This window comes from Chiloscyllium plagiosum, chromosome 14 (assembly GCF_004010195.1).
Source record: "Chiloscyllium plagiosum isolate BGI_BamShark_2017 chromosome 14, ASM401019v2, whole genome shotgun sequence".
NCBI classification, from domain to species: Eukaryota; Metazoa; Chordata; class Chondrichthyes; order Orectolobiformes; family Hemiscylliidae; genus Chiloscyllium; species Chiloscyllium plagiosum.
In genome coordinates, this window is record NC_057723.1 from 8,818,883 (window position 1) to 8,834,002 (window position 15,120).

The 15,120-nt window shown below is 40.5% G+C and overlaps 1 protein-coding gene across 1 annotated transcript in view; it reads right to left on the minus strand.

Annotated features, from left to right (window-relative positions):
* Positions 1-11,215: 11,215 nt before the first annotated feature.
* The window catches only part of ltc4s (leukotriene C4 synthase), a 27,285-nt gene continuing 23,380 nt past the window's right edge, over positions 11,216-15,120 (minus strand). Inside the window, exon 5 of the mRNA XM_043703119.1 lies at positions 11,216-12,279. Coding sequence (XP_043559054.1) covers positions 12,141-12,279 — 139 coding nt within the window. The 3' untranslated portion in view covers positions 11,216-12,140. The remainder of the gene's footprint in view (positions 12,280-15,120) is intronic.

Here is a 15,120-nt window from a genome sequence, read left to right on the forward strand (position 1 = left end):
CCTGGGTCCCTGGTGCTGTGAGGCAGCAGTACTAACCACTGACCAGCATGCTACCTCCTAGTTTAGAAAATTCATTAAAGATGTCTTAAGGACATAATAAGGCACCAGTAAGAAAACAAATTGTTTGACAATAAACTTTCCATAACATCAGTATGTCCCAAAGATGCTCACTGAAAATAATTTTGACTCTTTAGTAGTTGACCCTGATCTTCCAGGCTCCAGATGAGAGAGAGAGAGACTTTGGAGCTTCAGCAGTGTGCATTGGGACCTTGTTGACCTAGTGGAAATTTCCTGTAAAGTTTAAAATTTCCAATACACAGTTCCCATACTCCCAAAAACCATGCTCAAATGATTCTATCTCTGAGCTAGCATTACAGACTTGGGAGCAATCCTATTTACTTTATTGGATAGTTACCCAGGAAATGCTGGACAAATAGAACCATGTCTCTCTCCTGGGAAAATATACAATTGATATCTCCACCCCATTTCCTACCGTGACACTGCCACACCCTCCCGCAACTTATCCGAAATAATAGCCATCCAACACTCTTAAGCTGTCTGTTACCTGTCACATTCGATGTCATTATCATCGCTCAGTCCCTACTATTAACTTTCTGAAGGTTACCAATGAGCAAAAACTGAACCGGACTAAGTATTATGGCTACAGATCCTGCCTCACCAAAGCCTGGCCACATCTACAAGACACAGGTCAGGAAAGTGATTAGATACTTCCCACTCGCCTGGATGCAAGCAGCACCAACAATACTCAAGAAGTTTGACACCATCCAGGATAATGCAGTCCATTTGATTCACACACATCCAGAAACATTCACTGCTTCCATCACACAGTGAAAGCAATGTGTACCACCTATAAGATGCACAGCACCTTCCAAACCAAGACCATGTCCATCTAGAAAGAAGAGCAGCAGATATATGGAGTACCACCACCTGCCAGTTCCTCTCCATGCCACTCATCATCCTGACTTGGAAAAACACCACTATTCCTTCAGTCTTGCTGAGTCAAAATCCTGGAATTTCCTTCTTAATAGCACTCTGTGAGTGTTCCTACATCATATACACTGCTGCAGTTCAAGAGGCAGCTCACCACTAACTCCTCAGGGGCAGATGAAGATTTGAACTGTCGTTAGAGATTTTCTCTTTTTGATTTCTTTTGGCCTCATTTGGTTTATTGTATTCAAGTGTACCTAAGTACGGTGAAAAGTTTTGTTGTGTGAGCCGTGCAGGCAGATCACAGCAAACAAGGACATACAGACCACAGGGTGCTTAGGTAGAGGAGGCATACACTGCACAGGAGAGGCGCAAAGCAAGATCAACATTAATTGATGTTAGGGAGGTTCATTCAGCAATCTAATAATGACAGGGAAGAAGCTGCTCTTGAACATGCGGGTGCGTGTGTTTAAGCTTTTGTATCTTCTGCCTGATGGAAGAGGTTGGAAGAGAGCATTACGGGGATTAGATGGGTCTTTGATGATGTTGTGACTTTCAGCGACAAGAGATGTAAATAGAGCCCAAGGATGGGAGGTTGGCTTCCGTGATGGTCTGGGCTGTGCACAAAACCTTCTGTAGTTTCTTATAGTCCAGGGCAGAGCAGTTGCCGTACCAAGCTGTTATGCACCCAGACAGTATGCTTTCAATGATGCATCTGTGAAAGTTGGTGAGGGGCCTTGTGGATGTGCCAAATTTCCTAAGCCGCCTGAGGGAGAACAAGTATTGATGTGCCATCTTGACTGTCGCAGTTACACAGGAAGTCCAGGACAGATCGTCAGTTATTGTCACTCCTCGGAACTTGACGCTCCCGCCCCTCTCCAACTCAGCTCCATTGATGTAGACGGGGTCATGTCCTCCTCCCTTCTTCCTGAATCAGTGATCAGTTTTGTTTTGCTGACCTTGAGAGAGAGGTTGTTCTCATTGCACCATGACACCAAACCCACTATCTCCTTCCTGTATTCTGACTCATCATTGATATCCGTCCTAACATGGTGGTGTTGTCAGCAAACTTGTTGAGATGAGACATGAAAGTGAGTTCCCATCTGCCCTTTCTTAAAGATGTAAAGTGTTCTGTGACCACTTTCTGGAGAGAAGCTGGGGGATTTGCCCAACTGTCTTGGCCGAAATTATCACTAGGTTAGCATCCCATCAGTCACTGTTGCTTGTGGGATCTTGCTGTGTGAAAATTGGCTGCCATGTTTCCACATAACAGCAACCAAAGTACTTCACTGGTTGTAAAGTGTTGTCCAAATTGGGGTTATGAAACTGTCTACACAAATGCTGTTTGTTCCTTTATTCAAGGAGAGCTGGGTATTTTCTTGACTAAGAAGTAGATGCAGCCATTTCCATGGCGACAATTGTGACCTGTTCTGGAGAGTTTGATCATTTTAAAATGATCTTAAAATGATGGATTTGAGTGGAACATCAAGGAGAAATGCTCCAGGAATGGTTGTGTGAGTTAAATGTAGTCCCTGAAGAAATGAACTGGGTGATTTAATGGCAGAAACATTCCTGGATTGCTATTTTGTTGGATTCCATTCAAAACTGAGTTCAGCAGTAATGGGGTCAGTAAACTCAGCAATCTGTACTTTCACTAAGAACTGCACATCCTGCCATGCCCTGAGAAGTTAGTTTCCTTCCCCATCGAGGCAGCTGAAATTAATTCTGCCTTCAACACCACTCTGCTAATTTAGGGAACAGGGTCAGGCCAGTTAACCCCTTCCAAGCCTGTTCCACCATTTCAGTTATATTGTGGTTGATGCAGTTCCATGCTCCTTAACACTATTACCCAACAAACTTCCAGTCTTAAAAAACTCAGTTGACCTGTAGCTTTCTTGGGAGTGATTTTTGCAAGTTCCTAATGTTTGTGCTTCCTGAATTAGAGCTAAGGCATTTGGGAAGCACAAACATTGGAGACCTGCAACAATCGCCTGGGGGTCGACTCAGCTTTCAAGACTGAAAATTTGTTGGGTTATGCTCCTAAGGAATATAGAACCATAATACGTTTGAATGGTAGAACACATTTGAAAGGGGCCGTGCTGTGTTATTATGTAATATGGTCTGAAGGAATGTCTGAGAGATACTGGATTGAGAAAACAGGTGATGTATATATCAGTTCAGGGTTAATCGTCTGAACATTCATTTTGATTTAATCCCGTCCTTCTGTCCCTATCTTTCACAGACTTTTGGTGTAATTGCACAGTCCCAATTGGCTTTGCACATTCATCGGTAAGTTAATTTGGAAACTTGGGTGATTTAGTGGTGAAGATAAGAAAAAAATATAATGGATGATGTGGTGAAGGAAAAGCAATGTTCAGTTGTGTGAAAAGTATTTCTGGATATAAGGAAGAAACAAATGGGTGAAAATTGGTGGTATAAAAATGGGAAGTTAGTAACCAGTGAAGTGTAAGCTTTATGAAGTGTGGCTAACTGAAATAAAGTCATAGTCATAAAACATGGAAACAGACCCTTCAGCCCAACTTGTTCATGCTGACAAGGTTTAACTATGCGTGGACTTGGACTCTGTTGAAAATGAGTTATCTTCTAGTGTACAATATTGACAGCAGAGAATGGTTGAGTCCAAATGCAAAGCTCTGGGGTCTGATTACCCAGCCCTATTTTCTGAAAATGAACCTTCTAACCAGTGGAAGACTGAAGTTACTGTAGTCCTGGGATACTTTGTTAGCAAAGAGGAAGTAAGGTATGGCATGAGCACAAAAAACTGAAACTCAGCAGGTCTCTTTTATCAACCCCTTTATTACTTTGAACATCCCAATTGGATCATCTCAATCTTCTGAATTCAACAGAATGCAAACCAAATGTATACAATCTGTCCTCCTGAGCCTTTAATCTCTGTATCAATTAAATATATATTCAATTAATAAATATAGCAACTCAAGACTGGGCATCTGTGAAATGCTGTGGGCAATCAACAGCAGCAGAATTATAGTTCATCACAATCTACAACCTTATGGCAACTATATCTATCACTCATACTGTCAAGTTAGAGGATCAACCCTCGTTCAAAGAAGCCTGCAGGAGGGTATGCTAGGTGCAACTCCATACATACCTAACAATAAGTTGTCAAATTGATGAAATTACAAACCAAGATTATGAGTATGTCAAGCAGCACAAGCAGAAAATACCAGTATGGACATGCTGGGTTTCTGCACTGCTTCTACAGTGTTTTAAAAAGGGTTAGCTCAGTTGACTGGATGGCTGGTTTGTGGTACGGAAGGATACCAATAATGTAGCTGCAGTTCCCAGACCAACTGAAGTGACCATGAAGGACACTCTTCCTCAACCTGTCCCTTGCCTGAGACATGGTGACCCTCAGGTTAAACCACCACCAGTTATCTTGCTCCAATGGGAGAGCAGCCCCATGGTTTGGGAAGATTATGGTGACTTTAATTTTTACATTGTAAAATCAAATGGTTTGAACAAATAGGAACAGGTGCAGGCCATAGAGTCCTTTAAGCCTATTCCACCATTCAATGAGATCATGACTAAGTCTTGCCTACCTCCATAGAGCTGCCTTTGGCCCATATCCTTTAATACCTTTGCTTAACAGGAAAGTATGTATGTCAAATTTAAAATTAAACACGTTCAAGCATCTACAGCCATTTCTGGAAGGAAGTTTTAAACATTTACCACCTTTTGTGTGTAGAAGGGCTGCCTAACAGCTCTCCTGAACCTCAACTGTGCCTTATATTATGTTGAAGACTTGAATTACTGAGCTCCAGCATTACAGAAACCAAGCAGTCCAACAGGAACTTTTCTGAAACTTGACGTTGTTATAGGCACTATATCAACAATTTGAAAATTCCTGGTGCCTGAATACATTTCCAAGGAAGTATTTATCTGGTTTCTGCATTTAATCAGTTTTGCTGTAAAACAGTCTTCTAACAAATAAAACTTACTGACTTCAGCAACTTTATCTGGAAGTAATTTACTTTTTGCAAAAAACATGCTCTCAGGAGAGGACCCTCTGTAAATCCCTCACTGGATACATCTTGTAAATACTCACACACTCCACAGAGGGCCTCTGTAAATTTCTCAGCTGGATCCAGGCATCAGAAACAACGATAGCATTCACAGCCTAGTTAACTCCTCACTAACATAGGGTCTTGTGTCAAAATTGAGAGAGGACCACAGAAGCAACAGGTTAACATGCTCATACTCACAAAACTATATTTTACAATGTCCCAGATATCATCAGCACCATTTCTGGGTACGTTCTATTTCATTAAAATGACTGACCTACCAGAGGTGGCTGCACAGTGATATATACATTGTGCAGGCAGTCCTGGGAGCCATCAGCATTGACCTTTAAGTATTCTCATGACTTCAGGTCGAATATGGGCAAGGAAACCTGCTGATGACCAGCTACCACCCTCCTCACCCAATGACTCAGTTCTGTTCAATGTTGAATATCACTTTGGAGGATGCACTGAGGGTGCCAAGGACACAGAATATAACTTGAGAAGGGTGACAACAGCAACAATGGCTCAGTTTGCAACAGGACTGAACAAGTAAAGGATGTGGCAGCTAGACTGACCCTGCAGGAGTTAATGATGGAAGCAACAAGAGGCAAAAACGTACTTGACTCATCTGTGTAAATCTGGCTGTTGCGAATGGATCTGTTCATGATAGGATGGTAGGGGTGCACACAAACCCCATTTTCTCATGAGAGAAAGCTGTGGTTTACAAGATATTCTCAGTTCATGTTTTCAGGCAATGTCTCAAGGCACACAGCATGTGATTGGGAATTCGGCAGAGGCTGAGGAATGATCCTTAGGGGACACCAGAGGTAAACATGTGAAAAGAGGAAGAGATTTCGTGGCTATGATTAAAATAATAAGGATAAAACCCAGCAAGAGAATTACCATCCAGCTGGACAAGGATGGTCAGTCAGTAGAGGAGAATGGTGTGGTCAACCTTGTCAAAGGCTGCAGACTGGTCAAGAAAAGTTGAAGTGAGACAGTTAATTCTTTCTGACAATCGCATTAGGCAAACTAACAGGGCTAAAGGCAGATAAGTCGCTGGATCTGATATCTTGCATCCGAAGATCCCATAAAGAGTAGCTACAGAGATAGAGGTTCTAAGTTTCCCTCAAAAATCCTTGGAGTCTGAAAAAGTACCAGAGGATTGGCAAACTGCCAATGAGAAGCTAGGCAGAAATGGATACTGCAGATGCTGGAGACTCACTCCTGGTGAAGGGCTTTTGCCTGAAACGTCAATTTTCCTGCTCCTTGGATGCTGTCTGACCTGCTGTGCTTTTCCAGAACCACTTTAATCTTGATGCCAAGGAGAAACCCCTGGTCAAACAGGTAGGGAGACAAAAAGTGGGTAATTTTAGGCCAATTAGCCTAACTTCTAACATTGTTGGAGAAGTAATGGAATCAATTATTAAGGAAGTAATTGAAGAACATTTGCAAAATTTTAATCTAATCCAGCTGAATCAGCATGGTTTCATGAAGGGGAAATCGTATCTGAATAATTTATTGGAGTTTTTCAAGAAACTGTTAAACAGAATGGATAGAGGGAAACCATTAGATGTCTCCTATTAGGACTTCCAGAAGGCATTTGACTAAGTACCTCACAAAAGTCATTAGATAAAAGTCTATGGTGTTGGAGGTGATATTTTACAGTGGATACAGAATTGACCAATGGGCAAGAAACAGTGAATGGAGTTAAGGGGTTAATTTTCAGTAACCAGTGAGTTTCCACAGGTATCATTGGCGGGACCACAACTGTTTACAATATGTATTAATGACTTGGGGGAAGGAAGTGAATGTACTGTCACCACATTTGCAGGTGACACAAAAATAGGTGGAAAGCAAGTTACAAGGGGGTTACAAACAGTTTATGGAAAGATATTGATGGGTTAAGTAATTGAAAAAAAAATGGCAAATGGAGAATAATGGCAAACAGGAATTGTCCATTTTGGAAGAGAGACAAAATAACAGAATATTATTTAGATGGTGAAAAGCTGCAGAAAGATGCCAAACTAAGGCTAAAATAGACAGATTCTTCATCAGTCAGGAACCAAGGATCATTGGGAAAGGAGAGGAAAGTGGATATGAGGAGTGTCAGATTAGCCATGATCTTTTTGAATGGCAGAGCAGGATCGAGGGGATGAACAACCCATTTCTTATGGTCTTACACAGGATGTCATTTATAACTTTGTTAAGAGCTGTCTCAATTTTTGGCAAGGACAGCTGGCTGATATAATTGTTGCTCTCTGGGTAATGAGGTGATATTGCCATTGAATGTCATGGAGTGCTGATAGTGATCACTCTGTGACCCCTGTGTGCCATAACTTGCCAATCATTGGCTTAATGGTAGTAGCATATGTTTTGTTGCTGGTCACCACACGACCGGAAGGTGTGATTGTACTGGTTGGGGTACAGAGGAGATTCACCAGGATGTTACCTGGGCAGGAGCATTTTAGTAATAAAGAGAGGCTGGATAAGCTCAGGGTTACTTTCTGTGGTCTGAGGAGTTATTGAGAGAAGGGGGGGATCTTGATTGATGTGTGTAAAATTATGAAGGGGATGGATTGAGTGGACAGAAAGCTGTTCCCCTTAGTTGGAGGGTCAAAGAGAAGTGAAGGAGGTTTAGAGGAGATTTGAGGAATAATTTCTTCCTTGGGATGCACTGCCTTGGCAGGGTAGTTGAGGCAGGTAACCTCACAACCTCTAAAAAGTAGCTGGATAAGCGCTTGAAGTGTCATAACATTCAAGGCTATGGGATAAGTGCTGGAAAGTGGGACTAATGTAAAATAGCTTTGGTGGTATAGATGTGATGGGCTGAAGAGCCTCTCTGTACTGTATGATTCTATATCCAACATGGCGTTAAGCTTGCTTGTTCTCTGTTGCCATAATTCACTGGGGTAATACCCTGGAAATCAAACTCTGCCATTCCCACAGTCTTCACAAAAGTTCAAGATTTTAAAGGTGCACAAAGGTTCCTAAATTGACCTGTCTCTCAGACAAAGAAAGTATAGACCAGATTTCTGTACGTTTAAAACATTACCATTTATTGCAAGTTATTAAACTCAAACTACAGGTGAACAGTATGAACCGTCAGTGTGTAACTCTACTGATCAAAATATTATTCTAACCACCTCATAAACTTCTCCTTATACACATAGGGAAGAAAAACATGGGTTAAGGACGAATGGAGAAATTGGAAGAACTATTCAATGGGTCCTATTCATAAGGGCTGCTGAACTGATTCATATGAGTCTTGTGCAGGTCAGAATGCCGATCCTCTGTCATCCTTCCCCAGATGCTTCCATCAGTTTGTAAGAAGCATAGCGTGGCTGGTTCACTTCTAAAAGGTCTCTGGTTTATTAATTAAATCCCAGCTTATTACTGCTACTGAAGGAAGGATAAGCAGGCTTATTTCAGACTTTCAATGCAGAGAACAGAGACAGCTCCATGAGCTGGGAGAAAGTCTGAAGGCTTCTTTACAGCTCTGCATTGTTTACACAGCCCCAAGCTGTTCAGCTGCCTGAGAACTAATCACAATTGTTAGCAGACATAAGTTCTCTGTCATTGGCAGCTGGTCACTAATCCACAAACCAATTGGCTACTTGTTGCCAAGCGAAGCTCCATTTGTACACAACCGCTCGGTTCTATTTAGTCTGCAACCACTATTGTAACCCATAGCTGTGCACACAGTATTCACCATGAATATCAAGTTACTCGCATTCAAATTATCTAGCATTTCCAGTAATCTGTGTTTTTACGAGTTATTTGCTCATTTTAGATTGCAATGGAAAATAGAGAAAAATGGTCTTTATACTGTCCTTTGCTCTGACATTGTTGGGTTTGTTTTCTAATAATTAACTCCCACAAGAAACTGCATTGGATATTCTCCAGTTGCATTATTCACTAATTTTACATTCAAAAAAGTACCAGAGAGTGGTGACATTTTGTGAGCTGTTTACAGCAGAGCTTGTTTTTACATATCAAACTCAAACTTAATTTCTTTCTCTCTCTGGATGCCAATACTATTACGTAACTTGAAACTCAGTCAGGGCGGATGACAATCTGTTGAACTGAGTTGTCTGCTGTGGCTCAGTTAGCAACATATTTGCCTCTGAATTAGAACATTATGTGCTCAAGAACCATGCCAGAGATTTGAGCACAAAATCTAGGTAATCACTGCCAATGCAGACTTGATGGAATGCTACACTGTCAGATGTGCCACCCTGCAGATGAATCATCAAACTGAGGTCCTGTCTGCTCTCTCGTGGACAGGAAAGATCCCACAGTCATGATCCCAAAGCAAAAAATCAAATTTCAACTCTCAACTGTCTTCTAAATCATTCCTGTGTTCCAAATAATCTCACCAATATATATCCTCTTTATTTTCAACTTACTGTTAGTTGCACATGACTATGTGCAATTTGGCTATCCTGTTCCCTATTTTAAACAGTAGTTTCCATCTGAAATATCCTATTGACTATAAAGCAGTTTAAGATGTCCTGAGGACATGAAAGGTGCTATAGTAATGCAAGTTCTTTCATAGGTCGTAATATAACCATGAATTGCTTAATTTAGTGGAAGAACAAAACCCTTCAGCTGACCTTCCCACCATGTCAAGTGAAAATGAATGTGTTTTGTTCAAAGCAACTAACTGGAGTCTTTGTGCAACATATTCCATTTTTATTTATATTTTAATGTAACCTATGTTTAAAATAGCTAATGCATATACACACAGCATTTATTGATTACAGATAATAAATACTATCACATTTGAGTCAGTCAAGGTTATTATTAAGCAAGATTCCTCACAGCGACCTGGAGACAAATGCTGGGAATACTGGTGTACTGAAAAACAACCCAAATTATTTGAAATTAGGAATCAGAAGTTTATGGGGAAGTGATTATACAGAGCAAAAGTGGAAGAAAATACTAAATGTATGTCATCAGACTTTTGTAGGATGAATAAGGACATACAGACAGAATAATCTAAGAGCAGTATGGATGCACAAACCAGTAAAAGAAGCAATGCAAGTTAAAAAAGGTAATTAAAATGCAAATACAATGCTTGAGCTCGTTTTTAGAGGCATAGAATTGAAAATTATGTTAGAACCATGGGAAGACCCATTTGATCTCCACGCTATAAAATGGATAGAGGTATTGGAGAAGATGTAAAACAAAACTAATACAGATAGCACCAGGAATAAGAAGACATTACCATTAAGAAAGATTGAACAGGCTTTTCTCCTTGCTCTCTAAACCTGAATTCATCCAAAACTCTACGACCCTCTTCCTGACTCACACCAAGTTCTATTCCTGTGTCAGTTCAATGCTCACTGACCTACACTGATCAAGCAGCACCTCAACTTTAAAATTTTCATCCTTGGTTTTGAATCACTCCATAGCCTCATGTCTCCCTATTTCTGTCATTTCCTCCAACCCACAACTGCCCAAAATATCTGCACTTCTCCAACTCTTATTCCCACAATGCAGTTGTCCTACTACTGCTGGCTGCACATTTAATTGCCCAAGTCCCAGGCTTTGGAATATGAACACATCATTGTTCTGCCTCACGCTCCTAAGATATCATTCAAATTAAAGTCTCTTTCTCAAGCTTTGGATGAACTATCCTCTTATCGCTATATGTGACTCAATGTCAAGTTTTGCTTTTCTTTTAAATATTCTACTACATTGCAGTTGCTATAGAAATGCAAATTCTTGAATGGAAAAGAGAAGGCTGACTTGGTAGATGTCTTCAAGATTAAGTGGGATTTTATATGTTAATTTGTAAGAGGCACCAAAGCCAAGTTCTGTAAATACAAGATAGCTGCCGAAACATTAAGAACAATATATTTTTAAAAATTAAGAAAATATAGAAAAAAAAAGTGAATAACAGAATTACAGAACTATTATATTGCAGAGGGAAGCCATTTGACCCATCATGTCTGCACTTACTCTCCACGCAACACCTCAGCAAACCAGTATTGACTTGCCAAACAATCAACCCCTTTTTCTCTTGGAATCTAAATTGTTGTGATCATCTGAAATGGCATTCTTGCATTTATCTTGATGAGGGAAGATGAAAAGTGTCAGCAAATGTCTCTCTTTTCGGCAACATGCAAGCTCTGTACCACCAAGCAAATGTATATAATGATGTGGAGGAGCTGGTGTTGGACTGGGTTAGACAAAGTTAAAAATCACACAACACCAGGTTATAGTCCAACAGGTTTATTTGGAGATACTAGCTTTCAGAGTGCTGATCCTTCTTCAGGTCATTGTAGAGTAGGACCATAAGACACAGAATTCATAGCAAAAGATTACAGTGTCATGCAAGCAAAATGATATATTTAACAAACCTTGATTGTTAAGTCTTTCATCTTTTAGAATGGGTTACAGGTTTCAGTATATTTGTAAATCCCAGCACTTCTTTTAAGGCTATTCTCAAGTTAAGTTAAGGTTTTATATAAAAAAGTGACATCTCAGCTCAGAGGATGCCTTAAAGGTGTGAGTCTGTCTATTTCCCAATCTTGACTCAGACTTGTTCTGACAGTTGCTAATAAATCCAAATGGAATTCAGGAGAAATGTATTTACCTCAAGAGTGGTGAAAGTGTGTATCTCGCTACCACAGGGAGTAGTCAACGTGAATGAGATAGTTGCAATGAAAACTACAAATAGACAGGAAGGAGGAAGAAACAGGAGATATCAATCAGGTGATATGAAACAGGAAAAGAGAAGACGTGTGGAACAAAAACACCAACATGGTACAGGTGACTTGCTTCTTTGCTGCAAAGAGTTTGCAATTAGAGCCTGTTATTTCAATTGTACAGATGCTAATAGGGATGGTGCACTTTTGAGGAAAGCAGCAAATGTATCAGTGTCACAATTACTTAAATCATCAAAACACCTTTTGAAGGCAAGGCTCCCTAGAGATCAATGACCAAAAGCATTGATAAAATTCCACAAAATAACTGGTCATTAAAACTTGGAGAGATTTAACTGCATGGCCTCGGCCTCAACAGTTAAGACCAAAATAAGATATAAAAATAAATAAATATTGTTAGTTTGGTTTTCAAATTTGGGTTATCATGTCTTCTGACCAGCAATGCTTAAGATGGAAGCTGTCAACCAAAAATCTTTCACAGTTCAACGTAGCTCCTTGCAGCAGTCATGGGATTATAACCAAGATACTGAGAGGATAACTGATTGACGACTCCAATTGAGGCTAAGCCTATCAGAACCCAGAGCATAGCCGCACTGAAATACATTGGACGTAACCTGGGAGGAAGGAAAAATGGATTCGTCAGTCAGGTAAAGAAAATAAACAGGAAGTGACTGAAAATAGGATAAAAATAATACTTTGTTTTCACACTGAACAAGGCTTTTTGGCCCATCATATCTTTACTTGCTCTTTGAAGGAGTTAGTTAATTAGTCTCACTCCCCAAGATCTTTCCCCACAGACTTGTAGCTTTTTATCTTTTCAAGTAGTTTGTTCCATGTTTTCTTGAAAGGTATGATTGACTGTGCTACTACTACTCTAGCAGATAACACAGGGAGACAGTGAGGTCTGCAGATACTGGAGATCAGAGTCGAGAGTGCGTTGCTGGAAAAGCAGAGCAGGTCAGGCAGCATCCAAGGAGCAGAAAAATCTACGTTTCGGGCCAGAGCCCTTTATCAGGAATGCTGCCTGACCTGCTGTGCTTTTCCAGTAGATAACACAATCTTGCCCATAAAAACATTTTGCATAAAGAAATTCCCCTCCTCTTCCCTGCCGGATCTTTGCCTGTCTCAAAAGCAGTGAATATAATCCACCTAATCACAAATGACACTGGTGAATGCTAGAGGAAGTGTGTTATTGAAGCTCTACTTTTCCATTATTTATTGAAGGCACTTACATATTACCCTTAAGACAAAATAAATAGGCATTTATTGTCCATCCGTTGGGAAGATAAAGATGGTGATTAGTACTTTCTTGAATATAACATAGTTACTTATTAGAATACTTCGGAGCGACCAAAACAGAAATTGCTGGAAAATCTCAGCAGGGGTCTGGCAGTATCTGTGGAGAGCAAGCAGAGTTAACACTACAGGTCCAGTGACCCTCCTTCAGAACAGACCAGTGGGTGCTGATTTCAAGCATCCACAGTTCTTTGATTTTTGTTTTCACTTCAATGGGAAGTTAAGATTAAGCCACATAGCTCTGAGTCAGGAATTTAATATTAATCAGTCTGGGTGTGGTTGGCAGATTCTGTCTCTGAAGGATATTAATGAACTGGAAAAGATTTGTACAGCAGAACTACACACTGTGTACAGTTCCAACAAAACCACCCTGCACTTACAGTCTAATAAAGGCAAGTTTATCCAACTAACCTGTCCTGCATTTGGTTGATAAGAAATTTTTAACTCCAGATTATATTCAAATGATACAAAAATCATGAGTTAAGTGATTTTTAATTAAGTATGTTGATGAAGATGGCCAGGTGGCTAACAGTCAGAAAGAATGTCTTAGGTTACAGGAGGATCAATGGCAGATGGAATTTAACCCGGATGTGTGAAGTGATGCACTTTGGAAGAAGGAACAAGACAAGGGAGTACTCCATGAATGGTAGGACACTAGGAAGCTCAAAGGAATTGAAGGATCTTGGGGTGCTTGTCCAGAGATTCCTGAAAGCAGGGCAGGTTAATAGGACAGTTGTGAAGATGAACTTGCCTTTACCAGTCATGGCATAGACTATAAGAGCAGGAAGGTCATGTTGGAGCTACACAGAACTTTGGTTAGGTCACTGTTGGAGTGCTGTGTGAAGTTCTGGTCATCACACCATAGATTAGATATGGTTGTGCTGGCGGGGTGCAAAGGAGATTGACCAAGATGTTGCTTGGAATTGTGCACTTTAGCTGTGAAGAGGGCTGGATAAGTTCAGGTTGTTTCCTTTGAAGCACAGAAGGTGAAGAGGAGACCTGATAGAGGCGTGTGAGATTATGAAGGACATGGACAGGATGAGTAGAAAGCAGCTGTTCCCCTTAGTCAAAGGGTCAATAACAAGGGGCATTTTCTTTTAGGGTGAAAGGCAGAAGATTTAGAGGGAACTTGATGAAAAATCTTTTCATCCGGGGTTGGTGGGAATCTGGAATGCACTCATGAGTGTAGTTGAAGCAGGAAACCTTATGACCTTTAAAAAGTATTGGATGAGCACTTGTAGTGTCACAACATTCAAAGTTACGGATCTAATGCTGGAAAGTGGACTGGTGTAGATTTAGTGAATTTTTGATGGTACAGATTTGATATGCCAAATGGACTTTTTCAGCACTGTATGATTCAATGAAATTTCTTATAGCCCCACTTAATTTTAAATTCTCTGTCACAACATCGTTTTAATTTACAACTCTGGATTACTAAATCTATAACACAGCAAATTACTTATAGACTCAACATTGTTCCAGTACCTGGTGAATGAAGAACTGAACACATAATCAAGCTATGCAGTACTGAGGGGGTTACTCTTGGGTCTTTTCAGGGGCGATTATAAAATGAGGTTGGATGAAAACGAATAAAATATTGGGGTATAGCAAGTTTATGGCACAGAAATGGCTATTTGGCCTAATCCCATTTTAACCTAATCCCATTTTCCAGTATTTGATATATATGTGTTTGAGGTGAGCTACTGGCATGGATTGGGGATTGGCTGTCTGACAGAAGGCAGAGGGTTGGGATAATAGGTTCTTTTTCGGAATGGCAGACGATGGCAAGCCGTGTCCTGCAGGGTTCAGTGTTGGGGCCGCAGCTGTTCACGTTATATATTAATGATCTGGATGAAGGGATTCGGGGCATTCTAGTGAAGTTTGCCGATGATACGAAGTTAGGTGGACAGGCAAGTAGTACTGAGGAAGTGGGGAGGCTGCAGAAGGATCTAGACAGTTTTGGAGAGTGGTCCAGGAAATGGCTGATGGAATTCAATGTGAACAAATGTGAGGTCTTGCACTTTGGATAAAAGAATACAAGCATGGACTACTTTCTAAACGGTGAGAAAATTCATAAAGCCAAAGTACAAAGGGATCTGGGAGTGCTAGTCGAGGATTCTCTCAAGGTAAACATGCAGGTTGAGTCCGTGATTAAGAAA